General features: G+C 53.3%; 1 protein-coding gene across 6 annotated transcripts; it reads right to left on the bottom strand.

The window, feature by feature from the left end:
- Nucleotides 1-388: 388 nt before the first annotated feature.
- Nucleotides 389-9,480, bottom strand: RUNDC3A (RUN domain containing 3A). Of its 6 annotated transcripts, none has more exons than XM_068530279.1 (11): nt 9,338-9,480; nt 5,597-5,712; nt 5,062-5,210; nt 4,790-4,875; nt 3,873-3,962; nt 3,679-3,759; nt 3,335-3,500; nt 3,065-3,222; nt 2,159-2,296; nt 1,938-2,044; nt 389-914 (listed from the first exon to the last, which is right to left on the bottom strand). In XM_068530279.1, the coding sequence occupies exons 1-11, from the start codon at nt 9,442-9,444 to the stop codon at nt 772-774; spliced, it is 1,341 nt and encodes a 446-aa protein (XP_068386380.1). In that variant the 5' UTR covers nt 9,445-9,480; the 3' UTR covers nt 389-771. The 6 variants fall into 6 exon arrangements, with proteins under 6 accessions (XP_068386380.1, XP_068386377.1, XP_068386378.1 ...); XM_068530276.1 differs by having other exon boundaries at nt 5,062-5,195; nt 9,338-9,459; XM_068530277.1 differs by lacking the exon at nt 389-914 and adding an exon at nt 1,111-1,524 and having other exon boundaries at nt 9,338-9,459.
- Nucleotides 9,481-17,804: the final 8,324 nt, after the last annotated feature.

Here is a 17,804-nt window from a genome sequence, read left to right as displayed (position 1 = left end):
GGCCTTCTCCATCCTGCCACCCAGGATGTCCAGCATCTTCTTTGCCTGGGGTAAATGAGTTACCAAAGAGTATCAGGTTGAAGGGGTCCTTACATGTTTTGGTCCTTCCCTGGGCTGACCTAATATTTAGAACACTTCATACAGAAGCCACCCACCTCTTGAATTACTCTGACCAGTCTGCTCCCAGGGGGCACACCTGATTTTATCTGGTCTAGCATCACCTCGGTTACGGGCCCAGCACTAGCCCCGCCGCGTTCTGCCAACCTCAGAACAGGGCCCTGTCCCAGTCCCCCCACAGACAAGGCTGCCCTCAGTCCTCTGGTTTTTATTTGCCTGCTACCCACCCTCATAGCTGCCCCCCGCCCCCCCCCCCCCCAGTCTGGGGGCTGAGGAAGGAGTGACTCTGGGGCGTACACGGGGACAGACAGGAGAGGCATGGGAGGCGGCAGTGCCAGGCTGGGCCACCAGCTCCTGAGGAGGGCGGGGAGATGAGCGAAGGAGAGTCCGGTAGGGAGCTAGCCAGGCAGCGGGGTCGCCAGAAGAATAAGCTTCCTGAGGGCTCCCTGTGGCCCCGGTGCCCCTGCCTCTTGGCCCAAGCTGCCTCCCTTGGCAGCTCCTGCCTCCACGGGCAAGAAGCTGAACCGGGCTAGAAGCAAAGGGTGTCTCCCGAGAGACTCCTGGCTGAGTGGGCAGCATTCTCTGGAGGGTGGCCTGGATTGGGGGACCGTGAGGAAAGGCGGCAGGTGGGGCTGGCACCGCCCATGCCGCTCCTCAGCTGGGGCTCAGTGCCGGGCTGCCCTCGGGACTGTCGCTCACCAGGCACTCGTTGGATTTGAAGCTCGCCAGGGACTTGCAGCTGGGGATGGAAGCCAGGGAGCCGCAGAGGCCCAGCATGGAGGGCGTGGGGTCCTTCCCTGGGGAGAGAGGGCGGGTGAGGCGGGGCCAACCGGTCTGCGTGTGCGAGTTGGGTGTGCACAGGTGCAGGCGGTGAAGGGACAGCCCTCAGGTCACCCATCCGGAGACCTTCCTCATTTCTGGAGCGCTTGCCTTTTTCAGTTAAACCCTGGTAAGAACCTGCCCCTTTCCATGCAGGGAGCTGGGGACACTGTATTGTAATCGTCAGTTTATGTCTCTGTCTCCCCCCGAGGGTTCATCCTCTCTCTTTCTCCATTTATTAAACACACGGTGAGCACTTGTTCCGTTCCAAGCACGGGGGATACAGAGAACGGACGAGACGCAGTCCCTGCCCTCACGGAGCTCACAGTCTGGTGGGGAGACAGACACACGGACAATCACAAACACAGTGTGGCGGGGTTCCACATCCATAGCCTGCCTTGTGTCAAAGAAGATCTAGGGTCATCCAGTACAGTGTGGTTTTTAGAAAGAAAAGACAGGTAGTCCAGGCACTGGGAAAACTAGGGTGGGAAACCAAGGTGAAGCCAGAGGGGGAGGGCAACACAAAATGCATGCGTTGAAGTCCTGGACATTCTCTTGAAGGGAGCCACTAATTTGGCTCTGAGCTTCCTGGCAGCCAAAGAAAAGGGGGAAACAATGGTCAGGCGACTGGTTCACAGAGCGCATGAGATAAGAGCAAATTAGTTAGGCGAAGAACTCCCTGAGGATTTGCGGGGCTCTTGAGGATGTCATGATGCCAAAAGCCATGGAGCCCTCACCATATGCCAACACTGGTGATCATTTTAAACAACATCCCCATTTTACAGATGAGAAGGACTCGGCAAGGTGGAATCAGTGACCAAGCTCGCACAACCAGAGGAGGCGCAGCTGGGATTTGCCTGATGCCCCAAGCCAAGCTCTCAGTTGCTGTGCTAGGCTCTCGGGAAGAGTTGAATGAATGAGGGAAGTGGCCAGGGCCTGACTACAAGCCCCAAGGCCTGGCCTCAGCCCTTCCGGGATGGGTGCTGGATTGGGGGGCTCACCAATGGGGCCCCAGGGCTCCTCGTCCCGCTTGCCCTCTCCCAGGCGCTGGGAGTCCGAGCTCAGACTGGCTTCAGCCGACAGCGGCTCCGTGCTCATGAAACTGTGTCTGTGGCAAAGCAGAGAGCTGGTGTGTGGGCAGAGGCCCACGGCCCCAGTGCCCCTCTTCCCTGGTAGAGGAGGGAGCGGCACTGAGGCCAAGCCAAGCCTGCCTGGGGCTTACCTCCGGTAGAGCTTAGGGTTGTTGGTGCCCTCGGACCCATTGAGTGTTCCCAGTGATGGCCATTGGTTGACCAGGCGTGTGGTGAGGTCCTTGGAACCCTGGGCCAGGGGAGCATGGTCACCGGGGATCAGACCTGTCCTGGGATGGGGAGGGGGAGTCAGGCCTGGCTGGAAGAGGGAGCAGAAGTGGGGAAGAGGGGCTCAGCAAGAGGTGGGGGGAGGGGTTAGGGTTGAAACCTGGGTAGCAAAAATGGGTATGAATGCTGAGGATCAGTGGGGCAGATCCTGGGAGTCAGTGGAGGGTACTGGGGGGGCCACGGCGGTGACAGGAATTAGTGCACTCGTGCTGGGGGTTAGGGGAATAATGAGATGTTGCAGGGCATCGGTCAGGGTGATGGGCGGGTGGCTGCAGAGTAGTGTGGGAACCATGAAGAGTCATGGGGTGCCACAATCATGCTGGGAGGTCACAGGGTGATGAAAATGTTTCAAGGGGAACCGTTAGAGGGATGGGTAGGGGTGAGGTCAGGGGTCACGGTGGGAGGAGTGGTGAACAGAGGGAATAATGCAGTCATGTTGAAGGTCGTTGAGTCACATTAATTAGAGGTCCTTAATTGTAATGTTGGGGTCCCAGGAGTACTGTTCAATGGCCATTCTAGCTTATGTCAGGTAGTTGAGGGTGAAGTGGGGAGCCGGTTGGTGGGGGGCCTTATGTCGAGAATGATGTTAGGTCGCGGCGGCGGGGAGGGGGGTGGATCTCGGGGTGGCGGTGACGGACTCAGGGGTTTGATGCTGGTGCTTGGTATCAGGAAAGGTGGCGTTAGAGTCAATGGGGGCGATGGCGGGGGTTCCCTGGGGTGATGTGGTCGGGGTGGCCGAGGACCGGGGTCAGGGCCGCGGCGGCACTCACAGCTGCTCCTGCAGCTCCAGGATCACGCCTTCCAGCTCCCGCTTCTCCCGCTGGTTCTGCGCCGCCGCCTCCTCCAGCTGCAGCTGCAGCCGCCGGTTCTCCGCCTCCAGGTCCTTCAGCTGCGACTCGCGCAGACGCACCAGCTCCTCCAGGTAGCCCTGCGGGGGCGCCGGCTCAGCCCGGGCGGCGAGAGGAGAGGGTCCCCGCGGCCGCCCGCCCTCTGCCGGGCTCTAAGCAACCCCCGCTCCGCCCCCGCCGCGCACCGCGCACCTTCTGCGCGTAGACAATGCGGAACTTCTGTTCCATCTTGTGCCACTTGCTGTACCAGCTGTCCTCGTCGGTGACGAGCGGCAGGTACGGGTGCTCGGGCGAGTTGTCCTCGCTCGTGCTGCTCTCGGCGCTGTGCCGCTCCTCCTCGTCCGTCAGGTAGTCGTAGCTTGGAAGGAGGGCGCAGTGGGCACCGGCCGGCCCTGCCCGCCCGCGCGGCCCCAGCCACACCCCCTTGGGCAGAGGAACCAGGATGCCGCCCAGCCCGCCCGTCTCCCGCCATCCCCGCCCCTCAGGGCCGTCGTCTGTCCGCACCCAGCACCCCTCGCCGCAATCGGGCTGCTCACCTCTGGGTGAACTTTAGGTAGGGCGTGTAATCGATGACTACGGGGGTCTTCCCGTCCAGCACTTCGCCCTTTAGGCAGAAGCTGGGGGCAGAGCAGCCACAGGGTTGGGGGCGGGTATGAGGGGATGGGAGTGCGGACCTTCGCAGAGAAACAACCTCAACCCCCCACCATGGCCACGGCCACCCAGGCCCCACCTGAAGTCTATGGCACTCAGCCCGATCAGCATCCCGGTGAGGACCGTGGCTTCCTCCCGCAGCATGATGGCTCCCGAGTCATAGAAACGTCTGCGGGGAGGGGTGAGGGACTGCAGTGTAGCATCCTCCCAGGGAGCCCCGCCCCTCAGGGCGTCTCTTGTTGGCTTATTACCAACCTTTCCTAGAGGAAGGAGGTATCCTTTTCCTGCTCACCCCTCAGCTGTGGATCTTGTCTCCCCCCTCAGACTGGGGCCCACTGGGGATAGCGCCTGTGTCTCCCACCTATTAGAACGTGTGTGCCCTGAGACTAGACCTCCATCCTCAGAACTCCCCCTTCCCCACCAAGTACTGGGTCACCCAGATCCTTAAAAATCAGGAAACAAGTCCTAAATCAGTGCTTGGCATACAGTAGATGCTCAAAAATACGCTGATGTGAACTCTGAAATGTGAGGACAGGCTAGAGATACAGTGCAGTTAAAAACCCACAGTGCAGGGATTGAAGCTCTGACCCCTGGGGCTCTGGAGTCCACGGGTAGCAAGTACAGACTGCTGCTGTTGTTTGGGGAGCAGGTAGGGCGCTGTGTTGTAGGCCATGCAAGGCCAACAAGTAAGATGATATATAGTTGAGGCTTGTCCAGAGCTGTGTCTAAGAGCAGAGCTGTGCATGAGACCGGTGCTGGGGCTCATGAGAGATAATGAATTTGACTTGGAAGAGATGGTGGTGGTGCTAAAGGTGTGTTCTGGGACTGCAGGCCCAGCTGACTGGTGGACAGTCTGGGAGCCGGAAGCTGGCAGTGCATACTGGGAATTGTAGTGCAGGTACTGAAGGTTACAGCAGGAACTTAAGGATCAAGTGTGTTTAGGCAATGAATGTACACACTGGGACTTGTGGTCCACACTGACTGAGGGGGTCTAACCTGGTGGTCCGGGTGTCCCGTAGGGCTGTGGTGATGTATTCCGACATGCGCTTCTCCATCAGTGCCACCCGGATCCATGCCCGGCCCTGGAAAGCACGCTCACCTTTACTTGCTGCCCCGAAGGGACTCAAGTGTGCACCACTGGGTCTGGATCTCCTGTGGCCTTTCTCCCCAGTGCCCTTGGGCAGGGGCTAGGACCAAGGAACAGGCAGCCCTCCTGTATCCAGAGCAGGGAGCAGCTGCCCTGGCCCTGCTCACTGCAGGCCACTTACCTTGGCTCGGGCAGTGCTGATGTTCTCCATGTTCTCGATGCTGCTTACGCAGTTGTTGGGCACTTTGCTGCAGGCCAGGCGGATGTAGTCCCAGAAGCCCCGCTGCCCGTCTGAGCTGAACCAGCTCACCGGACCTGCTGGGGCACAGGCTGAGCCAGGGCAGGGAGGGGGCTCAGCAAGACCAGGGAGTTTGGAGAGGCTCCATGTAATGGGGCACACACATGCATAAGTATAAGCAGCCATGCACGTGCGTAGTGCCTACCCCAAACTCACGTGCACACACATGCATGTATATACAGGGCACATAACTGCACGCCCATGGCTGGGGCTTGTGGACACCCACTGTCTTGTACCCAGAAGATCCCCTCCCCTTCTTCCCAGCTCTGTGCCTGAGCTTCTGCGCATGGTCCAGAATTGGGGCCAGGGTCAACGATGGAGTTCAGAAAACCACAGAGTAGATCAGAGGGGGGGTAGCTGGAAGCCAAAGGCTGGGCGTTGGGAGGGCTGGGCAGTGGGGACAGGAACCTGGGCCCACCTTTGAAGCGGTGGCTGAGGATCTGCTCTAAGATGGCTGCAAAATTCACGAACTCCTCAGCTGAGTCATCGATGGGCTCTGCCGTGTACTTCTCCAGCAGCGTTTTCACAGAGAACCTGGGCGAGGGGGAGGGAGAAGGGGCAGTAGGGTGTCAGGTGAGAAGACAAGGTGATGGGGGTAGAAGGAGGGCAGAGGAGAGGCCACCAAGAGCACGGACGTGGGGGGGAAGCAGAGGGAAAGAGGGTGGGAGACAGTGACCCATAGAGGGGCTGTGACATGGGAGAGTAGGGTGGCAGGTGGGAGACTGATTGACAAAGTGGGTGACAGGAGAGGTGAGAGGCAGAGAAAGAAAGCTTCAGGAACAAGGTATGAGAGGGGATGAAACAATCGGTAGAAAGATGAGGCACCTAGAGCCAGCGGGCTAGCCCAGAGCCCCTTCCTCCTTGCCCGCCCTTTGGAGTTGCATTCCAAAGGGTAGGGGTCGGATAGGAGTTAGGAGCTGCTTTGTGCCCCTGCCTCAAGCTCCCTTCTGCTATTGCTGGAACAATCTCCAGTCCCTTCTGGGGTGGGGTGTGGGTCACCTGTACCAGGGCATGTGAGTTGGCACCAAGCACATGGAGCGTGGGCATGCATGGGTGGCCAGGTGGGCTCCCAGCACACGGATGCCCCCCTTCCCCCTTCTCCTTCTAGCTTGGCCACCCACACACCAGCTGCCCAGAACCAGGCGGTGCAGAACTGGGCCGGGGGAGGTGCAGGGTGTGGGTCTGACACACTCAGTGGATGGGAGGGGGCATTGGCAGCAGATCTCTGGAAGGGGGCTTGGGGGCCCGGACACCTGGCTTCTCAGAGAGGAAGGAAGCCAAGGGAAGCCAATGGGGCTGAGAGGCTGGAGCACAGCAGCCCCCGTCCCTCCCTCCAATCCTGCCCGGAGCCTCAGCTCCCTCTGCAGTCCCTACGACTGCAATCTCCACCGGCCATCACTGCAGTGGGCTGGGACAGGGAGGAAGACATGGCTCCCAACATCCCATCGTGGCCCCCCTATGGGTGGCATAGCAGGGGTGAGGTATCCAGGGATATGGGGGCTGCTTGGAACTGTCCTTTTTACCCTAAGCTCATCAAGCCCTGTGATGCGCCCAGCACTATACTCTGCGTGTGTTATCTCATCCATCCCTACAACAGCCCTGGGTCCTCTTATTATCACTAGCAGCCCCATTGGACAGATAAGGTAACTGAGGGTCCAAGAGATTGACTGATCTGTTCAAAGTCACACAGCTTGTGAGGAGTCAACAGGTATGTCTGATTCCAAAGGCCTTGCTCTTTCTGCTACATCTGTGGCCTCCTGATGGATGTCAGGATCACCGAGGCCCCGACCAACCCCTACCTCCTCTGCCCTCTGTGCTCCAGCCCTCAAGCCCTGGCCTCTGAGGCTCCCAGGGCAATGGCACAACCAAGCCCACGGACCTTCCTCCCTTCCCTATGGGCTTAGAGTTGGTCTGGCCTGAGATGAGAGCCAGGTCAGTGCTGGAGTTGCCCTAGGGTGAGGCAGCCTGGGTGGACCCAAATCTTGTGTCCGTGTGATACCTGGTGGCCTTGGACAAGTCATTTAATCTCTCCAAGGCCCATTTTCCCCAGGTGCAAACAAGAACAATGGTACCTGTCTCATCAAATTTTGGTTCAGATCCCAGGAAAGACTGAGAGAAGGTGAGTACAGGCCATGGGGTAGGGGTGGTGAGGAGCTGGGCCATTAATGGGATAGCCAGAAGGAGCCTGTGTTTAGGGCATTAATCTGGGCTTCGTTATGCAGCCCCGCCCCCGTGATTTCTTCTGGTCATTTGGGTCAGACCTCAGTGGGGGCCTGCGGCTGGTTTCAGCATGGCAGCCATCTGCCAACTGTCCTCAGGGGTGCTGCAGCTGGTCATTGCCCCCTGGGGAGCCCCATGGTGTGTTCCCTGCTCAGAGGTGCAGGGCTGCTGCAGGTTACCATGGAGACAGGGCGGCCAGGGCCCAGGGGAGCCCTCGGCCTGCTAAAGGGAACTGTTCTGGGAGCTGGAGGCGAACCACGTGACAATGAAGAGGCGGCAGGGGCCCGAGGGGTTTCTGAGCCTTTGTCACGCTCCCAATCCTCCCCAAAACTCTATCCCTCACATCCCAGCTCCAAGCGCACTTTCAATCCACCAGAACCTCTGCTTCTGCAGCCTAGGCCAAGGGGAGTTCCCCCCTTTCCCACACACTCAACAGGCCCAGCTGTCCTGGCAGGCAAGAGAAGGAAGAGGAACCTAGGCGATCAAGCGAGAGGAGAGGGACTGGAAGGATAGCATCGGGACGGGGCGATTTTCGTGTGCCAGGCACAGGGCTAGGCACACTCCTTGGTGTGACTATTACATCTACAATGGGGATGATGAGGCAGCCAGGGCCCAGAGTGGTTAGGAGACTTCCTCAAGGTTGTACGGCTCATAACTGATGAAGAGCTTGAACCTAGGACCATCTGTGTTTTACACCACACTGGCAGGGTTTTGGGGGGTGAGCGTGGAGGCAGGGGACCGCATTTGGGCTGGGCCATTGCTGCGCTCATTCCTTCTATAACATTCCAGGCATTTTTACAGAGGTCAGATGTGCACAGCACCGTGCTAGGCACTAGGGATATAATGGTGTGAGACAGACGCAGTACTGTTGGGTGTGTGCCCAGGAACCTGGAAGGAGCTGTAGGATACGGAAGCCAGGGCATCAGGTGGGCACTGATTCCTGGGGGAAGGAGCAGGACCAAGGCCAGTGTGCAGGCAGGTGGGACTGGCAAGGGAAGACGGCTGAGCCCTGCAGTGGGAGCACCCTGCCCTCAGAGGCGGCGTGGGGAAGAGGAGAGGTTGCAGGTGGAGAAGGCAGCTGGCAGGGGGATCCTAGACGGAGAGATGAATGCAGGTGGGGGCTGAGAGACTGGCCATTCCTGGCTTCAGGGCAGGGCAGCGGGGGGTGAATCACTGCAGGGCTGGGAAGTGGGAAGCTTCACTTCCTGGCCCCAGGAAAGTGGGCAGGTCTTCCCAACACTGCGACAGCCCCACCCTCAGGAACCAATGGCTCTGCCCTCCCAATCTCCTCCCCTTGAACCCAGGAGACCCAGGCTTCTGTGCTCAGGCCCTCAGTCCTTCCCACGGCAGGGGCAGTGCCGTGCCTTCACTGGACGGATTCAGGGACTTTGCCTACATGCCCATTTGACCCTGCCATAGGCTGCAACTGCCCAGAGATGGAGGAGGGCACCATCCCTGATCCAGGATTTGAGCATTGGAAAATCTCCCAGAAAAGCCCCACCCCAGAGAGGCCAGGCTGACAGGAGTGGGAGTGAGGGTACGCTTGGAGGGCGTTCATCCCCCTATCCCATCAGTTCTCCTCTGCCCACCCAGCTCCCGCCCCCAGCAAGGGAGCCAGCCATCCCCACCCCTCCCCCTCACACACAATGTCACTTCCTGGTTCTCACAGGAAGCTGCAGTGCCAATTAAACACCCCTCACCCCCAGGCCCCAGGCTGGGCATAGGCCTGGCTTGGCCTAGAAGGGTAGGGACCAGACCTCCAAACCCCCTCCAGGCCTGGGCCTGAGGATAGCGGACGCGCTCCTCTTAACCTTGTGCTCCCTCCCTTTTCTCCGCGGCTGCGGTGCTTCCTCCCGCGGGCACGCTCAGTCCAGGTCTCCGCAGCCCGCCCCGCCGCCTCTTCCTGACCACCCCACCCCCGCCCGCCAGCGGTGCCCACCTGCACACGGTGATCAAGTTCCTACGCTCCACAGCCACATTGCGGGAAGACGCTTTCTTGGAGGACAACCCCAGAGCCATGGTGGTCTGGACAAAGCTCGCTTCCATCCAGATGTGTAGCCACTGCTGCCGCCTCTAGCTGCCCCCCCCCCCGCAACCCGCCCGGCGCCCCGGCCCCCCCACCGGATCACGGCTGGGCCCTCTGTCCGCCGGGACCCCTCGACCCCTCCACAGCCATCCTCCAGCCGCTGCGCCTGTTGCCGGGGCCCCTGGCTCCCTCCCCCGGCCGCGATTCCGGAGCAAAACAAGGCAGGGGAGGGAGCTCTCCGAGGTGCTGAGCCGGGGCCAGTCACCCCCCCTTCCCTAGCCGCCCGCCCCCCTTGGCAGGTGACGTCAGGGTCCTCGGGCCCCGCCCCCGGCAGGCCGGGGACCAATCCGCAGAGGACGTAGGATTTTGGGGGGAGGGGAGAGGGCCGGGGCCTCAGGGAGGGCGGAGAGGGTCCCAGGGAGAGGCAGCGATTGGAAGGAAGAAAGGGGGCTTCTGGCTTGTTCTCCACCCCCATGCTCAGAGCCCGGGACCCACGCCTAGCGTCTCTGAGCTCCGACGCCTCTACTCCCTTGTTTCTGACTTGTGATCAGTGGTGTCTATCTCAGATTTCTCATTTCTCCTCACCTCCTCTACCCTCATCCCGGCCCCGCCCCGCCACCCATTCAGTCTCGGCATTCCCAGCGAGGCCAGGCCAGGTCTGCGTCCAGAGAGCGCAGGTGGCCCTACGCTGCCGACCCGGGAGACCAAGGAGCAGTCAGAGACTGCATATCTGTCGGTCTGCGCCCTGGCTTGACTTGTCTGCACCAGCCGGCGGAGTCCACAGTTACTAGGGTGGGGGAGGGGAATCCAGAATAAGCCGTAGGAGCCCAGTGCCTGGGACCACTCGGGACGATGAGTGGAGAGTAGACTGGCAGCTAAGGGCCTGGGCTCTGTGGCGGTTCCCAGCAGTAGAGCTGATGCCCACAGTGGTGCCAAGGTAACTGCTTCTTCTCAGAGTCCTACCTCCTCACACCACCCCAGAGGCAGCTGACATGAGGGGTTAACCCCTTGGCTGCCAGAATTGCTGCAGGGAGCCATCAACCCTCTCTGCAAGGCCAGAAAAGCTGGTTGCATCTTTTTTTTTTTTTTAAGTATAGTCGATTTACAGTGCTGGTCGCATCTCTTAGGGAAAGGTGGGGAAATGGAGGCATAGTCCGGCTTCCCTGCCACCCTTTGCTCCCTCACATCACTGTTCCCACCTGCTCCATCCCTCTGTTTAGCCTGTTCTCTTTCAACCACTGAAATCCCCAGCTCCCGCAGAAAGCTTTTCTGTGTCAATTACAAGGGGTCCACCCATTTTCTCCATCTGGCCTCAAGAATGTCCATTCACCAACTCTGCCCACTCACTGGGTTTACTCTGCTCGCTAGTGGCAGGTCGATGTCTACACATTGATTCAGATGTGCACCCACATCTGAATATGACCAGCAGGTAGGGACCCTCCATTAGCACAAACAGAGGAGCAGGAGATGAAAGACCTGTAGAAATGTCCAACCCTGGTTTGCCTCCCTGGGGGCTGGGAAGAAGGTCCTGACTCCCAGCACAGATCTCCTGCTCACTCAGCGTCAGCCTCAATTCTTGGCTTCTGGGACCTCAGACTTAGTCTTTTCAGTCCCTCCTCTCTGACGTTTCCCTCTTGCCTCACCTCTAGGAGCCCCTCTTATTGTCCTCCTGCCTCCAGACCCATTGCCAGGGGTGATCGTGATGTTCGTTCTTTTGTTTTTCAATTGCAAGATATATCAGATGCACAAAAGAGCACCTAAAACACATATGTGCAGCTTGAAGAATATTTACAAAGCAAACACCTATGTCATAACCTCAGTGATCAAGAAATAGGACATTATCAACACCCCAGGACCTGCCGTATGCTTCTCCCAGATCTCATCTTCATCCATCCCCGCAAGAGATAACCACTATCCAGACTTTTGCGATAATCATTTTCTTGCATTTCTTTATAGTTTTACCACCTACACATCCGTCAATAAAAAATATAGTTTAATGGTGTTTTAACTTTGTAGACATGGAGTCATACTATATGAATTCAGTTGCAATTTGCTTCTTTCAATATCATGTTAGGGAGATTCATTTTCGCAGTATACTATTCCAATGTATGTCTCTATCACAATTTATCTATTCTACCATTGAGGGTATTTTGTGCACCAGATAGGGCCTAGTTAGAAAAATAGAAACCACACGATGTATTTGAAATAGAGGGGATTTGGTTACACAGGAGTGGGAAGACCAAAAGAGCAAAAAGAGAAAGAGAACATGGAGACAACGTGGAAGTAGTGAAACTCGTAACTAAAGAAAGTAGCAAGGGCTAAGGGAACTCAAGGGAAGAGGTGGGAGTCCACGGGTGGGGCTCAGACTCAGCCAGAGCCACCAGTGGGCTGCCACTGGTGCCATCTACAAAGAGGAGCCATCTACAAAGCTGGTTCTCAGAATGCAGAAAAAAGCTGAAGGCTGGAGCCAACTGCCAAAGATAGGGTGACCCTAAACAAAACCCCCAAAGAGAATATCGTCCCTTCTCCTTTCCCTGCCTTCCATCTCCCTCTAGTGCCTTCTATTAGTAGAACCTAACAGAAAGCCAGTTAGTAGTGGAGTCTGAGAAACAAGTTTGTAGAGTCCTCCCGACCCCTCAGCATCGGAGAGCAGAGAGACATGAAGAATGGATTTGGAGCAGAAAAGCAAGAAATAAGTAACTGGCACAGGAAAAGGGGGACCTTTTGCTGCTCAGCATCTACACACATCTTTTCTATACATATTTGAACAATAGCAACTTCCTGCCTTTGCCTATTAAGATGCAGTTGTCTTTGATACAAGTGAAGGTGCTATAGCGCCCTCCCCTGCAACGTTGAATTGCAAAGTCTCTGCAGTAACAGTATCCATCTCTGGGTGATGTTAATACCTTTCTGAGTTCAGCCACATTTCCTCTAGAGGAACCTAAAGACTAAATAATAAGGCTCACTACCAACAACAGTCCTTCTATAAGATAATAAGGCAAAGGAAGGAAGGGGGAAATAATACTATACAGAGCATATAATATAAAGCAAGCGAGCAAGCAAGCAAATACCCATAGCATCTACAATTCTTATTTTTGTAACTGGTCGAAGTTGACGTTTATAATCTCCTTTTCCAACACTCATTTCATTTTCACTTTGCCCTTAGCCAGCACCCCAGTTGGCTGTTGTTTTTTTAACCATGTCAGGTGACCACTTCATTCTTGAAGAATCTCAATCCTCAGAATTGGATTGCTATCAATTTAGTGGAAACATTGTTGTATCTAGTGAACGGATTCCTCCCTTGGGGTAGCAGATGCAGTCAGTATCCCTCCCACATTCCCTAAGCGCTTGGGTACACTGAACGAACTTCCAACTGCCAGAAAAACTGCAACTCTACCTGAGGGCTCTCTCTGGCCACTGGAGCCTGCACTACTCAAACGCTGGGCACTCCCATCCTCAGCAAACCTCAGGCAATAACTGATGAGGATTGGTGGAAAAATACCCCAGTTCTCTCAGCCGTCAGGTGGGATAGTCCTGAGGCTCACATTATTACTGGCTCCCTGAGTCCCCAGCAGGACTAAGTTCCAGTTGTCCACACTCTTAATTGGGTTGATAGCACAGCCTTTATTAGCCTCCTTCCCTTCTCTGTGTCACCTTCCCATTCACTTGCAGGTAGTTCCTAGCGTCATTTTTCAGATACGGGGGATTCCCTGGTGGTCCAGTGGTTAGGACTCCGAGCTTCCACTGCAGGGGGCACGGGTTCCATCCAGGTTGGGGAACAAAGATCCCACAAGCTGCGTGGCGTGGCCAAACAAACAAAAAAAAACCCAAAAAATAAACAAAAAAACAAACCAAAAAAACCCCTCTCAAATGTCAAATCCTTCAAATCCTCAACTGAGGTTTTATTCCTAGGGGGACCGCCCCTCCCCCCAAAAAACCCAGTTGGTATCTGAAGTGGTCCTAGGAAGCAGATCCTCCGAATGGGATTCTGGAATTGGATGACTCACCATCCAAATGGCAACAAGGATTCCATTGCTGGGGTAAGTGCGGGTGCTGATACCCAGAGCACCAGCAAGATTACTAAAACTGTCACCCTGGTGAATCCAGGGATGCACTGCCTGTGCGTATCTCTAGTATTTGTGATATGGGACGGAAATGGGAATTACAAAGATTGTGGAGTTGGTCAGTTGTTGGTAAATGCCTTCAAATTGCTAAAAGAAAAAATGACAGACTCACATCAGCTATCAACTCAGGGTACAGTGTAAAACCCAGAAGTCCTTTAGGGCAGCACTCAAGGAAACTCTTATCTGCAGCCTGTGTAGGGCTGACTGGGCTGAAAATCAATCCCATAATGCTGTAAGAATAGCAGGATTATTTATTTAAAGCCCCACCGAGTCAGGGTCCTGATAAGGAAAGAGTAGGACACTGAGACCTGGTATGAAAGCATCTGTTCTGGAATCCCCATATTTTCCTGAACCCTTTGGGCCAGGAGAAGTGGCCTCTCCCCCTTTATGGAAGAGAGCAGTTTCTCCTTGCCTGGGTAACATGCAAAGTCCTCACCTGAGGCAGATGCCTCACAAGATGATACTTGCTCTCTTCAAGATCTGACCCTGACCCCACTCCGTGATTCTAGACCATGGGCAAGTCTCATCCTGGAACAAGTGGGGAAGTCCTATCCCAGCTATGGGAAGAAAGGGATTGTTCACCAAAAATGCTGCAGGATCTGGCTAACGTAGCAGCAGAAACTGGGAGAACATGCTTGAGAACAGATCTTGAGGGTGCCGGGCTGGGGTCAGGGAGTGGAATATAAGGCTGCATAGTGGAGAGTTTATATTGATCTGGGATACTCTACCATGACTAAGGATTTAACATTTTAAAGCCTTAGCAAGGACATCGGAAACCAGTTGCAATATGCTGCTGGGATAGACCTCCAAAGTTTGGAGGAAACCGTATGTTACAGCAAATGAGGTGGAGATGCTAGAATTTCCTTGGCTGAATGCTGGGGAAGGGTTAAAAGGCTCAAAGATATGGGCTCACCGGAATGAAATTATTATTGTATAAGACCTATTATTATTGTATAAGACCAGAGAACGCTCCAGCTTCCTGTGTTCCTCATGAGGACCCAGAGACACTCACTTAAATAGTGATAAGAAATGGGCTAGTTGTCGGTGAGGCACCGGCATCATTTGCAGTTCAGTAGGGGTTACTCTCTGCAGGCCAAAGTTGATGGTAGTGGACATATCTATGGAACTGGGCTTTGTAAAGTCAGTGGGTATGACACGAACCCAGAACAGAGGCCAGGTGATGGCACTTAGTCATCAGAGTCAAGGTGGACATAATTACCATAATGGGCAGGAAGACCAAAATGGCAAGCTGGGATCTATCGTGATCGCCAATGGTCTTCAACATGGAAGACCATGGTCTTCCTAGGTAGGTGGACAGCCAGTGAGGGTATTTCTTGACTTATATAGCCAAAGCCAAGCAAGAATGTGTGAGTAGAAGGCTGATGTCGGCCACTGCAAAGGAAAATCATGATTCAGCACCCAATTTCCAGACCCCAACCATTTTTCAGCTACAGAACCCACTGATTAAAGCAGAGGCCAGTGCCCTTCAGGAAGAATCTTGCAATGCCACAGTAAACTTACATCATAATAATTATCTCACTCCTCCTCCAAAGTCATTTCTCAGAGCAACTAAGGAAAGGGGAATACTCAGATCTTTCAAGGCTTTTGGGCACAGGATCTGAGCTGACAGATATTAAGGGATCAAAATGCCACCATGGACATGTGTTAGAGTGGGGCATACAGAGGCCAAGTGATAAAAGGATACCTGGCCAAGTCCATCCCACAGTGGGTCCAATAGGTCCACAGACCCACCTGGTGGTTATTTCCCTGGTCCCTAATTACATAATTGAAATAGATGTACTTAGCAGATAGCAGAACTCTCACATTGGTTTCCTGAAACAAGAGCCATCAGAGTAGGAAAGACCAAGTGGGAACTGCCCCCTACCCCTGCCAAGATATTAAATCAGAAGCAATACCTCATCCCAGGTGAAATGACAGTGATTACAGTCACCCACAAAGGATGCAGGTGTGGTGGTCCCTGTTACATCTCCATTTAACACATCAATCTGGCCCTTGCAAAAACTAGGTGAATAATTGTAGATGATGAGAATGTAACCAAGTGGTAGCCCCAATTTAGCTGCTGTGCCAGATGACCTGACAGATTATCCTAGAGCATATCAACATAGTCCCTGATAGTTAGTATGTGGCTGTTAATTTGGTGAAGGAAAAAGGATTAGAACCTCATAAAAGTACACTTCCATTGCCTCTCTCCCTGACTTTGAATATTGTTGTTATACATTTTATTTTAGTTGGCATTTATTTCCAGGATTGTTAATGAGTTCAAGCATTTTTTCACATGCTTATTGGTCATCTGGGTTTTCTCAACTCTGAAGCTCCTGTTCCAAGTACTGTGCTCAATTTCTCTTAGATTATTTTTTCACTGCTTTGTAGTAGTTCTTTATATACTCTAAATATGAATCTTTGGTCACTTATATGTACTACAAATATCTTCTCATATTCTGTGGCTTGTCCTTTAGTCCTCTTTATGGTATATTTTCAGGAACAGAAATTCTTAATTGTAATGTAACCTAATATATCATTTTTTCTTTATGACAGGTGTTTTTTGTCTCTTAAGAAATCTTCCCTATCTTGAGGTTATGATGTTTTTTCTTACATTACCTTACAAGAGTTTTATAGTGTTATTTTACTTTGAAGTCTATAATTCACCTGGAATAAATTTTGTGTATGGTGTGATGTGGGGGTCCAATTTCAGTCTGATCCGGCTCCATTAGTTATTTTCTCTCTCTCTTTTTTTTGGGGGGGGGGGAGTGGGGGCGGTCCGTGCTGCGCAGCATATGGGATCTTAGTTCCCCAACCAAGGATGGAACCGGCAACCCCTGCATTGGAAGTGTGGAGTCTTAACCACTGGACCACCAGGAAAGTCCCTCATTATTTTTTTAAAGTACTTTCCCCACTGCTTTTCTGTCTCAAATCAAGTGTCCGTACATGTGTGGGTCTGTTTCTCAGCTCTGTGTTCCTCTTTAGTTGTCTCTTTGTCTGTCCTTGCACCAAATCATAATGTCTTACTTATTAAAACTTTATAGTAAGTCTGGATGACTGGTAGGGCAAGTCGTGCCATCTTATTTATTCTTCTTTAAGAGTGTCTTGTTTCTTTTCTTGGACCCTTGTGTTTCCAAAATAATTTTAGAATTAGCTTGACATGTGCATCAAAAATGAACTTTATTGAGGTATGATTGACAAATAAAAAATTACATATAAAAAAACTGACCTTAGGATTTATATTGGAATTGTGGTTGTATTGAATCTATAGCTTAATTTGTACAAAGCTGACATCTTTATAATTCTGAGTCTTCCAATCATTGGATACAGTATATTTCTCTTTTTATTTAGCTTGTCTTAAAAATTTGTCAATAAAATTTTCGCATTTTCTTCAAAGAAGTCTTATAAATACTTTGTTAGGTTTATCCTAGGTTATTTATAAGTGTTATGCTATTTTAAAAGTACCTTGTTAAAATTTTATTTTTTAATTGTTGCTGGTGTAGATAAGCAACTGACTTTTTATTGTGTTAAAATATATATAACATGAAATTTGCCACTTTAACCATTTTTCAGTGTACAATTCAGTGGCATTAATTACACTCACAATGTTGTGCAACCATTGCCACTATCTATTTCCAAAATATTTCCATCACCCTTCATCAAACAGTTATGAACATTTGGGTACAGTATGTGTTTGAGTCCCTGTTTTCAATTCTTCTGAATTGCTGTGTCATATGGTAATTCTATGTTTAACATTTTGAGGAGAAGCCAAACTGTTTCCACAGTGGCTGAACCATCCTACGTTCCCATCTTTTTTTTTTTTTTTTTTAATTTATTTATTTATTTATTTATTTTTGGCTGTGTTGGGTCTTCGTTTCTGTGCGAGGGCTTTCTCTAGTTGCAGCAAGCGAGGGCCACTCTTCATCGCGGTGCGCAGGCCTCTCACTATCGTGGCCTCTCTTGTTGCGGAGCGCAGGCTCCAGACGCTCAGGCTCAGTAGTTGTGGCTCACGGGCCTAGTTGCTCCGCGGCATGTGGGATCCTCCCAGACCAGGGCTCGAACCCGTGTCCCCTGCATTGGCAGGCAGACTCTCAACCACTGCGCCACCAGGGAAGCCCCCTACATTCCCATCTTAACGTACGAGGGTTCCAATTCCTCCACAGCCTCATCAATACTTACTGTCTTTCACTTTTCATAATAGATCTCCTAGTAGTTGTGAAGTGGTATCTCATCGTGGTTCTGATTTCCATTTCCCT

Source organism: Eschrichtius robustus, chromosome 20, assembly GCF_028021215.1.
Source record: "Eschrichtius robustus isolate mEscRob2 chromosome 20, mEscRob2.pri, whole genome shotgun sequence".
NCBI classification, from domain to species: Eukaryota; Metazoa; Chordata; class Mammalia; order Artiodactyla; family Eschrichtiidae; genus Eschrichtius; species Eschrichtius robustus.
Note: the sequence above shows the minus strand (reverse complement) of the source record. Positions and strands in the feature narration are given on the sequence as shown.